At 37.7% G+C, this 22,463-nt stretch overlaps 1 protein-coding gene across 1 annotated transcript in view; it reads left to right on the top strand.

The window, feature by feature from the left end:
* FSIP1 (fibrous sheath interacting protein 1) overlaps nucleotides 1–22,463 on the top strand; it is a 198,775-nt gene that overhangs the window by 29,357 nt on the left and 146,955 nt on the right. Inside the window, exons 5-8 of the mRNA XM_052647356.1 lie at nucleotides 8,412–8,510; nucleotides 10,891–11,015; nucleotides 12,472–12,582; nucleotides 20,171–20,329. Coding sequence (XP_052503316.1) covers nucleotides 8,412–8,510; nucleotides 10,891–11,015; nucleotides 12,472–12,582; nucleotides 20,171–20,329 — 494 coding nt within the window. The remainder of the gene's footprint in view (nucleotides 1–8,411; nucleotides 8,511–10,890; nucleotides 11,016–12,471; nucleotides 12,583–20,170; nucleotides 20,330–22,463) is intronic.

Here is a 22,463-nt window from a genome sequence, read left to right as displayed (position 1 = left end):
AAAGTCTGTACTTTATTCAGATGTTTAGTTTTTACCTAATGTCCTTGTCCTGTTCCAAGATCCTCTTCAGGATACCACATTACATTTAGTCCTCATGTCTCCTTAAGCTACTCTGGGCTATGCACTTTCTCAAGCTTTCTTGTTTTTGTCGACCTTGCAGTTTTGAAGAATACTGCTCAGGTATTTTGTAGCATTTCTAGCAGTTGTGACTTATGTGATGGTTTCACATGATTATATTTGTGTTGTATGTTCTTGGGAGGAAGACCACAGAGTTAAAGTGCCATTTTCATCGCATCACATTATATTACCAGTATAACATCACGGCTGATATTAACTTTGGTCACCTGGCTAAAGAAGTATTGATATTTGTCAGATTTCTTTAATGTAAAATTTCCCAATATTTCCCCTTTTCCATACTATCTTCTTTGGAAGAAAGTTACTATGCACATCTTATACCTAAGGAGTGCGGATGTTTCATGTCACTTCTTTGATGGCAGAGAATTTACATAAATTATAGTGAATTATTCAGTGTGGGAATACAGGTTCATTCTCCCATTCATCTAGTCTCCCTATTTATTTATATCACCATAGACGTGGATATTTGTTTTATACTTTGGATTATATTACTATGCACATCTCATACGTAAGGAGTGCGGATGTTTCGTGTCACTTCTTTGATGGCAGAGAATTTACATAAATTATAGTGAATTATTCAGTGTGGGAATACAGGTTCATTCTCCCATTCATCTAGTCTCCCTATTTATTTATATCACCATAGACGTGGATATTTGTTTTATACTTTGGATTATAATCCAATACCACTTTGTTTTATTGCTCAGATGTTCCCACCGTTGGCCATTGGGAGCTCGTTCAGTTGACTTTGGGCCCCTTGGTCATATTTCCTCCACTGTGAGTTTTGTTGTTGTTGTGTGTACTCCCTTACTTTCTGCCACTATAAGATGCTTCAGATTCATCTTCCATATTTCCTGCATAAGTCCTAGAAAATCAGCTGTTTCTCCAAGAAGCCCTGGTTCCTCCTATTGGAGGATGATACTAGAAACCAGATCTGGATGCTTGATCAATTTGTTGCTATTGGGGAGTTGTTGCTTCTGAGAAAGAAAGTATTTGTGTGTATGCTAACCTGTTATACACATATCTGTAAATATTTCTATGTATAACCATCTCTCTCTCTCTATTAAGCTAAATATAGGTTCATACTGATGTCTCTGACTTTATTACCACATGGATCATTCTTGACTTTTCCTCTTGCTCATGTGTAACCTACATTCCAACAGTGAAAAACCTGGTTCTCACCATTGGCCATCTATTTAGTTAATTGTTCAATTCTACTGTACATGTGTAGTGATATCAGAATTTTTGAGGACATAACCTAATCAACTGTAAAAAGCTCACATGCAATTTCTATTGCCTCTAGTCTTGCAGACTGTATTCATTTCCTGTTCACTTAAAATGAGCATTCTTCCCTCCATCCTCTTCAGTGAAATTAATTTGTACATCAGTAACACAGATTTTTTTTTTTTTTTACCAAATTCTGTACTTTGTCCTGGGATTTTATTACATCTTAAATAATCTTTTGATAGTTTGTGTACATTAAGTTTCACTCTCTGTGCTGTGAAGCTACAGGTTTCCAAGAATGCGTAGTGTCATGTAATCACTGTTATGGTATCATACAGAATAGGTTTACCACCCTTAAAGATCCCCTGGGTGAATCCCCATTCAACGCTCCCATCTTCCACCAAACCCCTAGCCACCTGATCTTTTTACTGTCTTTCTAGTTTTACCTTTTCCAAATATTGTAAAGTTGGAACCATTCTGTAAGTGGCCTTTTCAGATTGGATTCTTTAATTTAGCAGTATACAGTTAAGATTCATCCATGTCTTTTTGTGATTTGATAGCTAGCTTCTTTTTGTCACTAAGTAACATTTCATTCTATGGACAATATCACTGTTTTTCTCTTCATCTATTGAATGATATCTTAATTGTGTCCAGTTTTTGATGATTATAAATAAAGCTTCTTAAACATTCATGTGCAGGTTTTTGTGTGGACATAAAATTTCCATTTTGTGGGTTAAATATCTAGGAGCAGGACTGTTAAATCATATGATAAATGTCTAGCTTTGAAAGAAACTGCCTGTCTTCCATATTGACTGTACCATTTTGCATTCCCACCAGCAAAAATGAAAGTTCCTGTTGTTTTGCCTCCTTGCCAGCAAATGGTATTGTCAGGTTTTTGGATTTTATCCATTCTAATAGGTGTTTATTGGTATCTCATTGTTGTTTTAATTTGCATTTATATTTCTGTAATGGCAAACGATGTTCAGCATCTTTTCAGGTGCTTATTTGCCATATCTATATTTTCTTTAGTGAGTTGTCTGTTTGTTTTCTTATGGTTGAGTTTTCAGAGTTCTTTGTCTATTTTGGATGCAGGTCCTTTATGTGATATGTGTTTTGCATGTATTTTCTTTCAGCCTGTGGCTTTTCTTTTCTGCAGGGCAGAAGTTTTTAATATTAATAAAGTTTAAATTATCAATTTTTACTTTCATGGATCTTACTTGTGGTGTTGTTTATAAAACTCATCACTAAACTGAAATTCACATAGATTTTTATCCTATTTTTATAGTTTTGCATTTTACATTTGGGTTATAGTCCAGTTTGATTTCATTTTTGTGAAAAATGTAAGGTCTGTGTCTGGCTTTTTTTTTGTTTTTGCATGTGAACATCCAGTTGTTCCAGCACCATTTGTTAAAGAGATTATCCTCTCTCTTTTCGGAAGTCTTGCTCTTTTTATTAAAGATAAGTTGAAAGGATGACCCTATATGCGAAACAGCAAAAGAGACACAGATGTAACAGTAACAGTCTTTTGGACTTGTGGGAGAAGGCAAGGGTGGGATGATCTGAGAGAATAGCATTGAAACATGTATATTATCATATGTGAAACAGATCACCAGTCCAGGCTTGATGCATGAGACAGGGTGCTCAGGGCTGGTGCACTGGATGACCCAGAGGGATGGGATGGGGAGGGAGGTGGGAGAGGGGTTCAGGATGGGGAACACATGTACACCCATGGCTGATTCATGTCAATGTATGGCAAAAACCACTACAATATCATAAAGTAATTAGCCTCCAATTAAAATAAATAAATTAAAAAAAATAAAAAATAAAAAGCAGGCATTACTTTGCAAACAAAGGTCTGTCTAGTCAAAGCTATGGTTTTTCCAGTAGTCATGTGTGGCTGTGAGAGTTGGACTGTAAAGAAAACTCAGTGCTGAAGAACTGATGTTTTCAAACTGTGGTGTTGGAGAAGACTCTTGAGAGTCTCTTGGACTGCAAAGAGATCCAACCAGTCAATCCTAGAAGAAATCTACTTGGAATAGTCATTGGAAGGACTGATGCTGAGGCTGAAGCTCCAATACTTTGGCCACCTGATGTGAAGAGCCTACTCATTAGAAAAGACCTTGATGCTGGGAAAGATTGAAGGCAGAAGGAGAATGGTACAACAGAGGACGAAATGGTTGGATGGCATCACTGACCAATGGACATGAGTTTGCGCAAGCTCCAGGAGTTGGTGATGGACAGGGAAGCCTCGCGTGCTGCAGTCCATGGGGTAGCAAAGAGTCAGGCAAGACTGAGCAACTGAACAACAAATCACAGTTATAGGCTCAGAATAATGCTAGGCTCAGAATAGTTCTCAAGGAGGACTATTAAGCCAGAAAAACCAAGCTCCATTTATCTGTATGACTCTGGGTAAATTGCTCTGCCTCTCTGAGCCTGATTTACCTCAGGAAGTAATGCTACTCTGTATTGTGGTAATGCTATGAATGTTCAGCAAAATAATGGGTGTAAATGAGACATTCACTAAATAAATAAATAGAGATAAGTTGAGTATGTTCTTCTGGGTCTGTTTCTGAACCCTCTGTTCGGTTGCAGTGGTCTGTGTGGCTGTTCTTTTACCAGTACCATGCTACTTTGATAGCAGTGAGTGTTTTCTGTTTTTAAAATTATACTTGAGGGTTTGTCTTTTTATACTTCTGTAAATCAATTTTGAATTTCTTTGTTAATTCTAGCAATTATCTTGATTATTTCTTTTCTTGAACTTGTTTTGTTGTTTTCAGTTAAATTAGTTTCTTCATTTAACTTAGTTAAGTACTTTTTATTTTCTCTTAAAATCTGTGTCTACTAGGGCTGCCATTAAAAAAATAACCACAGACTGAGTGGCTTAAAGAGCAGAAGTTTATTTTCTTACAGTTTTGGAGACTATACATTTAAGATCAAGGTACTGGAAAATTCATTTTGGGTGAGCTCTCTTCCTGGCTTACAGATGGCTACCTTCTCACTGCGTCCTCACATGGCCTTTTCTCTAGGCCCTGGGGTAGAAGAGGTAGGGGGTGAAGATACCTCTGGTGCCTCTTCCTCTTCTTGTAAGGACACTGGTTCTACTGGATTAGAACCCTACCGAATAATCTCATTTAACTTTAATTATCTCCTTAAAGTACAGCCACACTAGGGGTTAGGGCTTCAACATGAATTTTGGGGGCATACAGTTCAGTCCGTAACAATGTGATAAAGGCATCATTGGTATGAATTTGTTTCTAAATATAGACTTAGCTCTATACTGCATTCTTTCTTACGTGTTATTATCATTATTCTCTACATGTTGTTAGTGTACTCTTATTTCCTCATTGACCTTATAGTTAATTAGAAAATGGTGCTTTTCCTTTGTTCTCCAGAATCTTTTATAAGCCTTCTGCTTTAAAAGCCAGTATAGAAATCTGTAATACTGTGGGCATTTTTTTGATATTTTGAGTTTATTGAACTTTTCTCTGTAGTCTAATGGGGGTGGTTCTTAATTGCATGGGACATTTGGATGTGTGCATTAAAAAAATATTTGTTTTTATTTATTTGACTGTGCCAAGTCTTAGTTGCAGCACGTGGGATCCAGCTCCCTGACTGGGGACTGAACCCAGGCCCCCTGCATTGGGGGCATGTGGCCCCAGCCCCTGGGCCACCAGGGAAGTCCCTGGCTGTGTGCATTTTTGGCTGGTGTCATGATGTGCGCTGGGAAGGGGTCTGTTTCTAATTCTTAGGGGAAAGCAAGCACTCCTGGTTCTCGTCCATGCTCCAGGCCAGCCATGAAATTGTATGTCATATGTTTCTGTGTGTGTATTTAGGAGCAGGGGAACGAGTGAAAAAGAGACAGGGAGAAAGAAAGGGTGAACATATCATTCCCTGTCTCCCTCAAAACACGCCACACTGCCATTGGTGCTTTGGAGCCTCAGGAGTATGTGTGGAGCACTGTGAGCGGAGTCTCCTAGAATTCCAGGTGTTCAGTGAGGCAGAGCCCCCTGTGCTCTGGTTTCCCCATTTTCTTTGATGATCTCAATCTAACTCCAGGATTTCACCTCCAAAAGGGTGAGTTCCAGGGAGCAGTCTCACTTGTGAGTCACTTGTGTCTACTCTAAACTCATGCCAGTGATGCTCTTCCAGGTCTTTCCCGTTGTCTGGGATGGGCTTTCTTCCCTAGGTGACAGGAAGCAACTTAAATCAACCCTCCAATCTTCCTCTTTCAAGACTCATATTAAAAATTGTGCTCAAAACTTTTGAAAATTGTAAAACACTATAGAATTTAATGAATCTTTCATTCAATAAAAAAATTAATAAAAAAAATTGTGCTCAGCCCTTGATCTCTGAAGGGAGATTTCTTTTTTCCCTTTAGCTAAATGTTTGTAGTGAGGACATTTGAAAAACTGCCTGTTAACTTTTAATTTTGATATAATTTCAGACTGAAAGTCTCAAAAGTATGAAGAATTCACAAATACCCTTTACTCAGATTTTCCATGTACTAGCATCTTACCACATCTTCTGTCGTCTTCTCTACAGACGGACACACACACGAATCAGGAAATTAGTATTGATACAATACTGTGATCCATCAAGGCGTTATTCATGGTTCACCAGTTATCCCACTTAAATCCTTTCTACCAAAAAAAAAAATTCAAGCTCTTTCATTGCATTTAATTGTTATGTCTCTTTAGTCATTCTTTGTATTTTATGACATTGGCATTTTTGAAGACTATAGGTCTGTTATTTTGTAGACAGTTGCTCAGTTTGGGTTTGTTTATGTTTCCACATATTGGGTTCAGGTTATGTATTTTTGGCAGAAATCCCATAGAAGTGGTACTGTATTCTCAATGAATCATAACAGGAAGTGTGTGATGTCGATTGTTCCATTGCTGGTGATGGTAACTTTGATTATTTGGTTAAGCTGGTGTCTGCTAGATTTCTCCACTGTAAAGTTACTATTTTTCTTTTTACACTGGATAAATTATCTTGTGGGAGGATATTTTGGGGCTGTTATCTTGTTATTCATTAATTTCTACTTGAATCAGTTATTATTTTCTAATTATTTTCTAATCCCATCATTTTTTCTACATGAATTAGAATTTTTGGTTTGCTTTTTACTATAAGGAAGAGCTTTCTAATGAAGGCTTTTGTAATTTAGAAAATGCTTTTTTCCTCTCAAGAAGTTGAGTTTCTACAGTTGAATGTCTTCCTTTTACAACTGTTGTCTTTTAAACTCAAGGCTAAACTATGAGACCTTTGTGTTAGGGCTGTACCCTAGCTGTACCCATTCTGTCTGAGGCAATGATATCCTGAGACTATGCATGAAGAGCCATAGGGTCACATAAATGATTTCAGGTAAGAAGAACTCCTTGGTTTAAAACCTTCAGTGTCATCTTGCTGTAATAGTTTTTTGTTTGGCAGGTTTTCATATTTTTAAGTCTCTATAGGTACTTTAGAATAAAATTAAGTGAAACTGCTATTAAAGAGGAATTATGTGATCAAAAATATATAACCATTTTGGAAATATATATGATACAACTTAAACCAATAACAGAATGTTGCCAAATTGCTGACTTGCTGTATGCTTCAATGAATATTTAAGAGCCCTAATAACAATGGTTGCAAAAAAAATTAAAGTTTGAAAAGAACTTCTAAACTTTTTGCCTGCTAAGTAGCTTACCTGTCTTCTTGTAAGGCTTATACCACTAATTTGCTAGATGAACTCATCAAACACTGGACAAGGATTATGGTTGCACTGTTAATCCTGGTGGTGCGACACTACATTATTATGAATTCCAAATTAGGGAATTTGAACTGATGAATTTGTTTTTGCTATCAGAAGTTGTATGTTTTGAATTTGTTGGTATTTGTGTCATGGTGAATATATCTTGCCCATATCATCTCCAAGCAGGTGCTCAAATCAGGTTTGTTTCAGAGGTAGGTGGTGAATCCTCTAATATCTTCAAGATATGTCATGTTTTCTTAAGCGAAAACATTTCTGTGCCACAGCCTGGCAGATTCTTTCATGTTAAGGCAAAGTGATATTTATTTATGTTAGCTGTTTCTTATAAATATATGGTGTCTAAATTAGCTTAATAGAACATAAGACAAATTAAATTAAACAAAAAGGGTTAAACACAGTTTCTTAATTTTTTATGTGTAGTATCCCAAGAGAATCCAAAAAAGAAAGCTAACTGCCAAGTATCTCTACAGTTTTCTCTCAAACACATTCTGTTATTTTAATGACGGATCATATATCTGAAATCTCACCTTGTGGATCTAAAATAAGGACTAGAAACACAGTTATTCAATGTGTATATTCTCTGTTTTAAGAATGTTAGAATTTGGGTATATTATATCCAGGTAATTAATGTGATATTTTAGCACACCCTGGTGCATACTTCTTGCGCAGAAGTTCTAGGGAAACTGTTGACTGGCTTTGATTTCTCGCTTTCAATGGCTCATGTGTACAAAGATGATTATCATTTCTATCTGAAAGTGACATTGTCTTAAGAAACGTGTAGAGGAAATTGAGGAATATTGCAGAGAACGTTATTAGATCTTATCTGTTTTTTAAAACAACTGTCCACATAAACGATTCCTTATTTATTTTGTATGTATTGAACAAATGATTTTTTAAAAATTCATATATTTTTAATTGAAAGGTAATTGCTTTACAATATTATGTTGGTTTCTGCCATATAATAGCATGAACCAGCCATAGGTTCCCTTCCTCGTGAACCTCCGTCTGACCTCCCACCCCATCCCACTCCTCTAGGTTGTTACAGAGCCCCAGTTTGAGTTCCCTGAGTCATACAGTAAATTCCCACTGGCTATCTATCTTACATATAGCAGTGTATATATTTCCATGTTACTCTCTCCATTTGTCCCACCTTTTTCTCCTACCACCGCTTCCCCATGTCCATAAGTCTGTCCTCTATATCTGCGTCTCCATTGCTACCCTACAAATAGATTCATCAGTGCCGTCTTTCTAGATTCCATATATATGTTAACATATGATATTGAACAAGTGATTTTTAAATCACTAGATCCTTCTTGTAACAAGCATGAAGATACCTTTTTCTCGGTGTTTCACACTCAAGTTCCACCAGAAAACTATGAAAATCATATACAGAATGTCAAACAAGGTATGTGATTTTATATACTGTCACAAGAAGATACTAGCTATATATACAAATATTCACAGATGAAATGATTTGATGTGATTTAATTCAGTGGTGAGGGGAAGTAGGTGAGGTTCTAGATGAAACAGGATTGGTCACAAGTTAATCATTATTGAAGTTAGTTGTTGAGGGTTCATTATAATAGTCGTCTTTCGGACATTTGAAATTTTTTGTAATAAACAGTTAAATCTGGCTGCTAGTAATGGAAATCTAGTTTAAGTGAAAAAGAAAATTTATGGAAAGAATCTTTCTGGTAGATAGCTTCTTTGATTCCTAAGATCATATCCTTTCGCTAGTCATTGGGTGAAGGTGAAAGTGAAAGTGAAGTCGCTCAGTTGTGTCCGACTCTTTGTGACCCCATGGACTGTAGCCTACCAGAGGCTCCTCTGTCCATGGGATTTTCCAAGCAATAGTACTGGAGTGGATTGCCATTTCCTTCTCCAGGGGATCTTCCCAACCCAGGGATTGAACCCGAGTCTCCCGCATTGTAGACAGACACTTTACCGTCTGAGCCACCAGGGAAGTCTGGAGTCATTGGGAGGGTGATTCAATTCCATAATCCTAGAGAAGAGACCATGATCTGTCTTGGGTTAGGTGCCCACCCTTTGTCCAACCAATTCATCCAACCCAGCAAGACTTGGGGTCACTACTGGGACATGGTAACTTCTACCCTGGATCACTCCCAAGATGGAGAGGAGAAGAGGACATTTCTAGGCAAATAGTTTCTACCAGACTATCTAAGATTTTTTCCTACAATGTGTTAAAAGTGTATTTTAAAGAAACTATTATAAATGTAGACAAAGATGCATTTAATTTGATTTATTTTAATGTGTTAAGAGAATATGAAACTTCAGCTGAATGAATAAACTTCAGATTTCAGTTAAAAAGACTATATACAACTTGGATTATGGGAAAGAGTTATATGTTTTATATCTAAGAAGGCCACTCACCAAAAAAATAACTCCTGCTTTAACTATTGGTGTTTGTAAGTCGCTCAGTCATGTCCAACTCTATACGACCCCATGGACTGCCTCCAGGCTCCTCTGTCACTGGGGTTTTCTAGGCAAGAACGCTGGAGTGGGTTGCCATTTCCTTCTCCAGCGGATCTTCCTGACCCAGGGATCGAACACAGGTCTCCCACATTGCAGGCAGATTCTTTACCATCTGAGACACTGGATTGATTAAAGAATCAAATCTCAGTTATAAAGCATAGATTTTTTTTTTTTGCCTAGAAATGTGTAACTTAAATTTAAGTAAAACTTTGTTGTTGTTGTTTTTTTTTTTTACTCAAATTTATTTTAGTCTGAAAAGAAATTAAATCCAGAGATCTCACGCTTTTTCTTGGTCTTTCCAACTAGTGTTATCAAAATTTATTCTTTAATTATTAAACTTGTACTGAATCTTTGCTAATGAACCACAAAAACACCAGTTGACTAGCTCCCTTAATCCTTTTTATTGTGGTGACCTCTCTTATAAAACAAAGATAACTTTTAAGTAAGCCTGTCTGCATTGAGTTACTGGCTAGTGTTTTTTATTTTTTTTCTGTAGAACTTTAATATGGCAGTTTATCCTGTTTTGTAAGGTGGACTCTTATTTGTCATTTAGGAAGACTCTTTTTATGCATATTGTTAGAGCTTTAATGAAGGATTCACATGGTCTTTTAAAAAAATGCTTTAAATGTGGCTACAGTGAAAACAAGATATTTTATAAAGGGGATAAGAGGCCACAAGTATTTTTCTTGCTCTTGTCTTGAGCACTCAGGGTCTGAACAACTGACGTTGATGCAAAGCTCTTCAAAGGTTGAGAAAAACTGACAAACTGAGATGGGCTTTAGGGGTTTGTGCAGATAGGATGTGGGACATCTAGAACACTTATGCCCCGACTTGGCTTAAAAAACAGGTTTGAATGAGAAGTTTATTGTTCTGAGAAGATAACAGCGAATCAATGAGTAGTAGGTAATGATTCTAGTCTTTAGAGTAAGTTTTGTCATATAAATACTAAAATAAAATATATGTTAAAGTTCTCATGACATCAGTGATTTCTCCTTCATGTATATCACTTGAAGTTCTTTTCATTATCTCCCATGATTCCAAAGGAATCAACAGCAGGAAGTTTGATACATGATAATGAGTAACAAAAGTTTTATGAGAACTTCATTGCAAATTATTGTAGCACATTTATATTTTTAAGAATAAATGTTTTTGTGTCTTAAGTTTCTGATCTAAAATTTAGGACCTTTTCTATGTGTGTTTATTTCTTATATGTTTCAATATATGCTTAAGGTAAATTCTGGCATAATGGACAATTATAATTCTGAAAAAATTTTGAACTTTTTTATTATTAGATTTTACCTATGATGTGGAAAGAAATGAGTCAATGATCAAAGAAGAAAATAAACCTTTCTCAAATACAGAAAAGATTGAGCTCAGGGGTAAACACAGCCAGGATTTTATTAAGCGAAACATTGAGGTATGTACTTAGAAATTTAGAAGCCAGAATGTGGGACTAAACGAGCTGCAAAAATGGAGAGAGCTGTGTTCATTGTCTTTAAATTTTTTTTTTTTGACCATGATACATGTATATGTAATTGAAGCAGTTTATATAACTGAAAGAGAAGTTTTATGAACCAATGCTTAATTTCACTATTTTCTACTCCATCCTAGCCTATTCTATCTCATCCTACCCTCTTAAAAAATGCTAGCTGCTACTTAATACATTTGTTTCATTGCCCAGAAATGAATCTGGTTCCTGCAATTTGAAAAACATTTATTTAAATAATAGTTTTATATACTGTTTCCAAGATTTTAAATTGCATATTAGTAAAATTGGTTTTATTTAAGTAATGAGATTGATTTTATAGTTGGTGCATTTAGAAATTTGAGTGGAAAATGCTCTTGGCAGAGGTGGAGAGGTCAGCTGGTTGTCTGCCTACTGGCCCTGCCTCTCCTCTCCCAGCTCCTGGAGCAGCCTGTTATTTGCTTGGATTAGCTCACTGATATAGAGGCTTAACTTGGTTTTAAAGGCTGTGCAGTCTGACTTGGTTTGTCCTCAAAGCAGACTTAGATTAACCAAGGGCACAAGGACTCCTGTATTCGACCAGAATGCGAAATAATTTACAGCAAGAAATAAAAGTATGGTGAACAGAAGGTTCATGGCGAGCCACTCAGGCAGTTAAATCACTAGAAAGCTACATTGATAAGTGTGACGTTTTAAGAGGAGAGAGTTAAGTAATTCATAGTTCAAGCCTGATGTTTTCCACAATTAGCACGTCTTTTCCAGGAAGACTGGATTCATGGGTCAGCCTGCCACTGCCAGGACAGGCCTCTGGGACTCTTGATTTTTAGGTGCTGCATGTTCCTATGATCTGAAAGAAACCTTCTCCAACTTGTTCTTTTTGCACTGGCTCATTGTTGGTTGACTTAATATATAATTTTCCAAGAGCAGTAGGGTTTTCCCCATATCCAAGTTCTTACTGACACAGATAGCAGCTCCGCCATAGATTTTCCTTTTTTCCTTTTATCAATAGTAACTGAATCCTATTTAAACTCCTGATGTGATAGTCTTGAAACTTAAAAGCATTTTCTTTTAGTGGATATATGCCACATAGAAAGTGGTAAGATTCCTCCCAAATGTCTCAGCAAGTATGTTGCATTTGATACATTTAATATAAAGAGAGGTTTGCAAACTGCCCATGTTTTATTTTTTATATAAAATGTTTGTTGAGATGGTTGAATATCTTTGCTTGGAGAATGGAGCTCTACCAGAATTTAGAATAAAATAAAATTAACCAGCAAATGAAAATACCTAATATAACAAATTTTACCTTAGTGAATCTGTATTATAGAAGCCTCAGATTCCATTTTAATTTTTCCTGAACTATGAATTGCTTTGAGTATTTAATATTTTCTTTTGATACATTCTATAGTTGGCCAAGAATTCGGGAAAACCAGTGGTTATGATTGACAGAGAAAAGGAAAAGCTGGTTGAACTTTTGAAGGACTTAGACGATAGTGATTCAGGGCTGTCCAGTTCTGAGGTAAGTAAACTCTGATATTCTAGAGGCTCCACACGTCTTAATTTTTATTTTTAAAATCATGTTGTTGATCAAATAGCAAAAATTGCAGTAATTTTTCAAATTATGAGATAATGTTTTTAACTTAAAAAATCCTGCTTTACAAATGTATTTTTATTGAAATTTTCCAATTTATTCTTGTTGATTCATCATTGACTCTCTTATGTCATTATGAGTGACCTACATGTTGGCTTTCGCAATAATAACCTCTGCTTGTGATGTGACAGGCTTGCTCATTGATGACATAGAAATATGTTTCTCTGGATCCTTTTATTTTGGACATTTCTTATTATCCCTAAACTGATTCCACATAATTTCAGTGTAATCTTTAGTAACCCTTAAGACCACCATCCTGCTCCTGTCCAGGTAACGCTGGGCATTCAGTTCCCTGAAGAGTCTGGGGCAAGCACAGGCTGAGTCTGAGGAGTGAGTCCAGGGTGTGAATGTGAGTATTTATAGGGCCTGGGCAGGTCACGTAAGTAATGCAGGCTCAGAGTTTGCACTTCTAGCCCTATTCTTACTTCCACAGAGAAATACATTGTCCTGTGTTCCTTGAAACTCTTAGCTCTGTCATCTAATTTCTGTTCCCCTGTGTTTAGTAGAGATGATATGGCGACTGCTCCTGACACCCTGCAGCAGCCTTTTACCTAGCACATCTGTGCATCCATCTCCTGCCGTGACTCCTCTGGAGAATTGTCCTGGGCCAGATGGGAGCTGACCAGTCCAGGACAGGACGACACCCGCCCCCCCGCCCTGCCCAGCCCCTTTGTTTCCTCACCTTGAAACAGGATGAGCTGTGTGCTGCGGTGTGTCCTCCAGAGCTTCCCCAGGGGTCAGTCGGTCTTCAGCTGAGGCAACATCCTTGTCTGGCTTTGTTCCCTTGTTCCTGGCCTGCTTTCCTCACATCCCTAATCCTGACAGCACTCTTCCACTGAGTCACTTAAACAGGAATCTCTGCCTCAGGTTCTGGGTCTAGGGAACCCAGCCTAAGACATGTGGGTTCAGAGGGCAGTTTTAGCTCTGGCTAAAAAGCAGTGCATGTGCAGCAATATCTGGGCCAGTATGCCAGTCAGTGGCTGCTGCGGCATAGAAATCCCCGCCCAGGTCTGCCTGGATCCTCCAATTTGTCAAGAGAAGCTAGAAGTTCAGATTAAAAAAAAAAAACAATTCTCTATAATTCCCACTCTAAGAAAGGCTGGTGTACATTCCTCCAGGTTATGTATTCACAACTGACACTGTGTTATGGCGAAATGGAAAATGGAATCTACAGACACTGGAGGTGGTTTAGGAGAGTGGTTGAGTGTCCTAGCTTTGACTGGAGGTGGTTTAGGAGAGTGGTTGAGTGTCCTAGCTTTGACTGGAGGTGGTTTAGGAGAGTGGTTGAGTGCCGGCTTTGGCAGACTGGCTAGAAAGCAGGGTCTGCCACTTCCCAGTTCTGTCAGCTTAGGAAGTTAGTTCTTCTCAGCTCAGTTTCTCCTGGACAGAAATCTAAAATGGTCTCACTGGACTAGGATCAGAGTGTTGGCAGTGGGCTGCTTTCCTTTCTAGAGGTTCTTCAATAATTAATTTCTAAAATCTTACATCTTAACAGGGCAGGATCTTTGGTATGCTTTGATTTCCCTCTTCTCCCATTTCTTCTCCTCTAGAATGCATTGAAATCACTTGGAATTTTAGTTCCAGGATGTTGTAAGTTTTCCTTTTAAAAATAGTATGCTCCTTATATTTTAGGAATCTTTCTCAACAGTAGCCAAATTTTAAAACCACCTTATTACCTGTGTATTTAAACTCAACTAACTGTTTATTGGGGCTTCTCTGATGGCTCAGTGGTAAAGAATTGGCTGCAATGCAGGAGATGCAGGAGTTGTGAGTTCGATCCCTGGGTCAGGAAGATCTCCTGGAGGAGGAAATGGCAACCCACTGCAATATTCTTGCCTGGAAAATCCCATGGACAGAGGAGCCTAGTGGGCTACAGTCCATGGGGTCAAAATCATTTTTCCTGAGTTATTTTTCTGGATTTAAAAGAATTCCCCTAAATATGATGGTGTATAGATAATTTTTGAGTGTTTGCATATTCAAAAATTAATTCTTCTCCCACTTGAATGATGGCTTCAAATGGTAGCTTTAAATGGTGTTAACTAAATTCTAGATGTAAAATCCTTTCTGGAAGCTTGTAGGATTTTTCTCTTTATTTTTGAGTTCACCAATTTTATCAGGACTTATTTGTGTGCATCTTTAAAAACATTTTTGTTCTTGCATGGCACCTTCTAGGCAGGCACTTTTTACCTGAAGTTTCAGATTTCTCATCTGTTCAGAGAATTTTCTTCTATTATTTCTTCTCTTCTGTCATCTCTCTTTCTTTCCTTTTGGGCTTCCTATGAAGTAGGATATCAATTGGGAAAGGGATTAACTGCAAGTCACAGAAAACTTTAAAAACCATGACTTAAATAAGAAATTTATTTATTTTTTTTTCTGTAACAAGAAATCCAAGTGTAAGTAGCTAGTGTCTTTTGATCTTCTTGACTCATGGTCTTAATGTGTTTTTGTTTTTCCACATGCAAGATGACTGCTATATCTGTAGATAATGTGTAAATTTTCCAGGCAGAAAGAAAGGGGGAAAGGAAAGGGTAAAAGAGATACCTCTGAAACTTTGCCTTTTCGTTTGGAAAGCTGTGGTCTCCCTACGACTTCCACCTGTACCTCACTGGCCTAGCTAAGACTGCACATAGTCATTCATTTCATACAGCTGTGCAGTCAAGACTGGGGATTCAAGGATTTCACTTTTTTTTTTTTTTTTAAAGCAGAAGAAGGCAAAGAAGGAGGAGATGGGAAGAGGGGACCAGGTCAGTCTATGTACCAAGCCCATACATGGGTATAGAATCCCCTCCTGGATCTCTCCTCCAGGCCTTCAAGTATTTTTCTCATAATCTTTATTCTTTGTGTCATTTTGCTTATCTACATTCATTTTACAGTTTTCCGAGTTGAGTTTCAAACATCTCTATTCTGCTTACTTTGCTTGTGCAGCACCCCCCTCTTTTGAGGTTGTTGCTATTTTTACAGTTATTATTGTTTTTTAAACTAATACTTGCTGAAAGTTCTTTCTGCAAGTCCTCCGAGGAAAAGGTGTCCTTTTTTATTATCTGATGTGGGAGACATTTTATGTGGAGATTCTGTGAAGCCAGATGGGTGGTGACACATGATGGAATAGAGATCAGAGGAGGAGGATGTGAAAGTGGCAGGAAGGGACTGCCACTTTGAGGAAGGGACTGATCTATCTATCGTTTCCTGAAACTGTACCAGACTGCTTGCCATGCCTCAGATTTGCTGTATTCTTTCAAGTGTCTGTATGTCCTTTTGTGGTGCTCTGCCACTTCACCTCTGACAAATCCAACATAAAGAGGATGACTAACATGATAATTATGTTTGAATTCCTCAGAACTCATGCCTGCCAGTTGTTTCTTATAGTGGCATGCTTCATTGCATGGATGTAATGTTCTCTTCAATTTGTCTAGGATACGTTGAATTTGTTAAAGATTTTTCCCTATGTTGGGAACTCACAACTACTAATGACTTTCCCCAAAGCCGGAAGCCTCTGCTGTCACCCTTCCCAGCAAAATGGGTTTTGCATCAGATCTTAAATTCCTCACATCTAAATCAATATTTTATGGGTGAATCTGATTGTAGACCCTCATTGCTGGCCTGAATCCTAGCTGTAAAGCAGGTGGTGAAGAGCATTTTCTGGGTTCTGTCTTAGGGAGGCGAGACTCCCACACATTGCAAGTGTAGGCAGAAACCACGTACATCATCTACTACATGTTACACACCTGTATGCAGGTCAAGAAGCAACAGGTAGGACTGGATGTGGAACAACGGACTGGTTCCAAATTGGGAAAGGAGTACGTCAAGGCTGTATATTGTCACCCTCCTTATTTGACTTATTTGCAGAGTACATAATTCGAAATGCTGGGCTGGATGAAGCACCAGCTGGAATTAAGATTGCCAGGAGAAATATCAATAACCACAGATACCCAGATGATACCACCCTTAAGGCAGAAAGCAAAGAGGAACTAAAGAGTCTCTTGATGAAGGTGAAAGAGGCGAGTGGAAAAGCTGGCTTAAAACTCAATATTCAAAAAATGAAGATCATGGCATCCAGTCCCATTACTTCATGGCAAATAGATGGGGAAACAATGGAAACAGTGACAAACTTTATTTTCTTGGGCTTTAAAATCACTGTGACTGGTGACTGCAGCCATCAAATTAAAAGATGCTTGCTCTTTGGAAGAAAAGCTGTGACCAACCTAGACAGTGAATTAGAAAAGCAGAGACATTACTTTGCTGACAAAGGTCTGTATAGTCAAAGTTATGGTTTTTCCAGTAGGCATGTACGGTGTGAGTGCTGGACGATAAAAAAGGCTGAGCACTGAAGAATTGATGATTTTGAACTGTGGTGCTGGAGAAGACTCTTGAGGGCCCCTTGGACAGCACAGAGATCAAACCAGTCAATCTTGAAGGAAATCAATGCTGAATATTCATTGGAAGGACTGATGCTGAAGCTGAAGCTGCAATACTTTGGCCAGCTAATGAGAGGAGCCGACTCATTAGAAAAGACCCTGATGCTGGGAAAGATTGAAGGCAGGAGGAGAAGGGGAGAACAGAGGATGAGATGGTTGGAGGGTATCACCAACTCAATGGACATAGCTTTGATCAAACTCTGGGAAATGGTGAAGGACAAGGAAGCCTGGCGTGCTGCAGTCCATGGGGTTGCAAAGAGTCAGACATGACTGAACGACTGAACAACACACAATTTCCTTCCTATAAAACATGAAACATTTCAATTTCTGCTGCACTTAGTTGAACAGTTTCTTTTCCCTCCAGTGTCATTTAAAAAGAATTCCATTCAAACAAGAATTTAAAATTTATTAACCAATATTTAATCATTGATTCCATAGTTGTTTTTTTTTTTCCTGTCAGATTCTTATTTCTCTTTTAGGTCATACAGTATTTATGTCACTTTTACTTAGGAAAAAAGATCAGAATTTATTTGTGACTAGTTAGATTTTTTTTTATAATTATGTGTAATTTTCATATGCCAACTTGCAAGTAAATTTTAAATGTTTATTGCTATAGTATGTCTTCTGTGGATATAGTATAATCTCACTTTCTCCCTACTTTCAGACTTTATGCAATTATCCTTTATTATAAGTAACATGGCAAAAAAAAAAAATCAGTGTTCTGGGTTGCAAGAAATGGAGGCAAATTTTGATTAAAAAAGGGAGAAAATGAATTTTTCGGGAGACGTGGGTAGCTCAAAGGCACAGTGGAAAGTTTGAAGGACCAAGTTTGTAAACCAGGCAGAAATCAAGAAAATGGCCAGAAAAAATAGCCAGAAAATGGCCCTAGAAACTCCTCAGAAGCAGGCTAGTTCAGGGTTGCACTGCAGCGGCCAGACGCCAGACACCCACGCTAGCGATCACTGCCGCCGCCTTCCCTGCTCCAACACTGGCTCCTCACTGCTGTTGCTGTCACCATTAACCTCTTCCTCACCTTCCTGGCATCTTTGAATCTCTGTCTCCCTCAAGAGTCTAAGTCCAGGCAGGGTGTTTACTTCCAACTGACTGCATCTAGTTCATTTGCTGGTCTTGATGCCAGTGGGTAGGGAGAAGGAGTGTCTGGTGGGGACCTGTTCCCTAGAGAGGCTTATGCAGTATTCGTGTCACTGAAGCAGGAAGGGAGATAGGATGCTGGGGCCTGGGAGAGACACATGTTAAGTCTTTCTGCGTAAGTTTTTGCATGTGTTTTTTCTGGTTACCACTTAGGGATTGATCCCTGGTTTTAGAGTCATGAAACCAAAGGACATGAAATTCTTAGGCTTCCTTGCCCTCCATCTGCCCCTTTATTCATAGTGTTCTTCATGGTTCTTCTGCCTTCTTGCTTCTCTTTGTGACCTCACCCATTCCCTGAGGGTTTGAACCACTATAGAATTATGGGTGAGTCCAAAATACTTATTTCTAAGTCTCTATCTTGGACTTCAGACAAACATATTTAACTACCTGACATAATCGGTGGATATCCTAGGGGTATCTGTGAATATTGAAAGGCCCCAAACAGAATTCATTATCATTTGCCTCCTCAAACCTACAGTGTGTCTGGGTATTTCTTATTTTGATCCATATGACCACTATCCCCCTAGTTGATAAAAATCAGAAATTTGGTTTTTATCCTTGATTCATACTCCTCTCTCATTCTTCCATCAAATTATCTCCAGATTCTGTACATTCTGCTTCCTAAGTATCTCTGGAATTGGGTCTGTGTTCTGCATTCCTAGGAAACACTCCAAATTCAGACACTCATCACTCTTCTAGATTGTGGCTTTTGCTTCTTAACTGGATTTTCTGTCTCTCATCTCACCCTCACCAGCTCCAGTTTTAAAGTGCACAGCTAATTGTGTTGTTTCTCTAAGATGTTACTAAGATTGATTATTTGCTTTAGGAAGCCTTCTCCAAACACTTTTTCTCCTTGCTCTTTCCTGTTCAGAGAGGCTAGTTGACCCTCCCTGATCCCCGTGGAGCCCTGGATTTACCAATACTTTTCACACCTTGTTAAAATCTTTGCTGTCAAGGGACTGAGAACTCCTAAAGGCAGGAATGTGTGAGATTCATATTGAATCACTACTGCCCAGTATAAGGCCTCCCCACAGTAGGGGATTTAAAAATTTTTTTAATCTATTTTTAAATTGAAGGATAATTGCTTTAAAGAATTTTGTTATTTTCTGCCAAACATCAACATGAATCAGCCACAGGTATACATATGTCCAGTAGGGGATTTTTGAATGAAATATTATGAATGGCTTTTAACCTGTGAAGAAACTAAAATTGAGATTGACACATATACATTGTTGATACTATGTATAAAATAGATAACTAATGAGAACATACCATATAGCACAGAGAACTCTAAATGCTCGGTTGTGGCCTGAATGGGAAGGAAATCCAAAGGAGGGGATATAGGTATACATATACATATATTCATTTTGCTGTATAGTAGAAACCAAAACAACATTGTAAAGCAACCATACTCTGATAAAAATTAATTTACAAAACTAAAAATAAAAAAGAGAAACTAATGTTGGTTGAATGACCAGTTGTGATCTTGAAACCCAAACAACTGAGTTTATAGACTCAATTGCTTTTCAGGGACAAAATTTGAAAACAATATGTCCACTATAGTGTAAACATGATTTCTTCCTATTCAACAAACCACTTTTCCAGAGTGGAGAAATATGGATGTTATGAGACTCAGAGTTTGAGGCTAAGAGATTTATTCCATAGTGGGAAAGCCCTGCAAAATATAAGAATATACTTTACGCAGACTTGGCAGATAATGAAACCTTAAACTATTTAATTCTTTTCTTATACTATCCCAAGTTAATTCTGTTTTTTTAATTTAAAATTTTTATTTGTTTTTGTGAGGAGCATTGATGTGGCTATTTGAAAGGTATATTTTGGGAAAAATGTAGTGTGAGAATGACCTGGTGACCCTTGTTTCCTTTTAGGGAGGTCAGTATGGCTGGCTGGTCCCGGGAGAAGGATACACGCTTGCAGTCACCCAGCATCAGCAGCTTGCTGAAATTGATACAAAACTCCAAGAACTTTCTGCCATCTACCCAACAATTTTCAGCTCTTCTCCAAGACCAGAACATCAGAATGTTAAGGTATATTTGATTCAAGAGCCTATAGATTTCAGGTTTATATGTACCTACGCTAGTTCACATCATTTGGCAATCTGCTTGTTAACTAGAGAGATTTCTTCCCAATTGCTTTTCCCATGACTATAATTGTAGTGATAGTGATTTCCAAAACAGTGTGTATTTTCCCTGGCTGACTTTCTGTTCATTATTCTTTCAGTTGATAATTTGCTAGGATGGGGTTACTGAGGAAATATTTATTTTAATATCTTTATGACTTAAGCTAATTCTTGATCATGAACAGAGAAGAGGAGAGGGAAGAGAATCAACACAGCACTCATTCCTTTGAGAGCTTTATTTCTCTCTGTTCCTTGGTTCTAGGAGTTAGCAATGATAGTCCCCTGTCCCTTACTCTGCCACATTCTTCTAGCTCCTCTAATTTAACAAGCAGTGAAGCTCACCATATGGGTTTCCCTGTGGCTCAGTGGTAAAGAATCTGGCTGCAGTACAGGAGACTTGTAGGAGATGTGGGTTCAATCCTTGGGTCAGGAAGATCCCCTGGGGAAGGAAATGACAACCCACTCCAGTATTCTTGCCTGGAAGATCCCATGGACAGAGGAGCCTGGTGGGCTACAGTCCATGGGGGTCTCAAAGAGTCAGACACAATGAGTGACTAAACAACGAAGCTCACCATGCTGATGGCTTCTATCCTGTGAGGATTCTTCACTTGATAGTTCCCCCAGATATTCTTTTATGTAGCTAGTAGAAGGTGGAGAAAAATAGAAGAATGACAGCATCTTTGGAAAAGTAAATTCTTTTCCTGCCCTAGGTGTCAGTATTTTGTGGGATCTAGTTTGCAGTTGGGTGGTAATTTTGCCTGAAGGGAAAATGGCTGGTCTTTCGTTAGTCTACTAAGCCTCCATCAATTTTGTAAACACATCACCAAATCATTTTCTGTACAATATTAGATGCTTGTACTTGTTTTTACTTGTACTTTACTTGTTTTTTAAAAAATTTAAATATTTTTATATACTTAAATTTAAATATTTTTATATACTTCTATATACTTATAGACTACTATCAGTAGTCTATAGGTAATAATTCTACTTTATAGTGAATCTTTTCTTCAAGCTGTCAGTTGAAGATTAGGGATCTGGATTTGGGTCAGTTGAACTACCTTAAGAGAAAGGAGCAGTGTTAATATGCTCCCAAGAAAGTTTGGTTGTGAGGGAACCTTTATGGAGTCATCACAGCTTCCTTAAATTACTAAGGACCAGGCATAGCTGCCTCTGAGCCCTTTACACAGCTCAGTGGTGGTAGTGGGAACCACTGTTTTCTGGACTGGGGGCAGAGTTCTGAGAGAGAACTATAGAATCTCTGTCCTCACCCAAATATACCCTAGGACTTTGACACATCAGCACTTTTGCTGCTAGTTTATTTATGTTTACTGGGTACCCATTCGCAAAAGGAGGAAGCCAGGACAGGGGAATAAAATTGTTCAGGGATATTCTTTGTTCTTTCTCTGTTATAGCTGATTTTTGTTGTTGTTATTGTTGTTAGATTTCAAAGGTTGCTGAGATCTCAAAGCTGGATAATGGTCCTAAATACAGAAAATGTCTTTTTCACAATCATCAAATGTTATTCTTGAAAGAGAGACTTAGAATTTAGAGATTTGTTCAGCCATTAGAACTTCTGATAAAGCATGAAAATGATCAGATGCTGTCATTGTCATCTAAATCACATTTCAAAGTTAGCAGTTATGATTTAAACAAAATATTTAAAAAATAATAAAAGGGAAAACCAGTACATTACTGGTTAACATTATAACTGTATAACATTATTGTTATATACTGATATTATATATTTTTATGTGAAACAAATTATATTTAGAGAAAAGAGAAAACTGCATTTTGGGACTCCCATTGGATGCAGAAACAGAAATGTGACATCCTAGTTATTGAAAGGAGATAATTAATGCTCTTTGTATGCAAAAAAAAAAAACAAAACCAAAAACCTCTTTTGAGCTTTTATTAAATCTCCTGTTGGCATTTCCTCATTTCTAACTAAAACCAGTATTGCACATTGAATTTTCAAGCTAGAAATGCTAGCATGGCAGATTACTTTACGGATATTATTTTTGGATTGGAATTCTTTTTGAATA

Source organism: Budorcas taxicolor, chromosome 10 (genome assembly GCF_023091745.1).
Source record: "Budorcas taxicolor isolate Tak-1 chromosome 10, Takin1.1, whole genome shotgun sequence".
Lineage (NCBI taxonomy): Eukaryota > Metazoa > Chordata > Mammalia > Artiodactyla > Bovidae > Budorcas > Budorcas taxicolor.
This window is presented reverse-complemented; position numbering and strand designations above follow the sequence as displayed.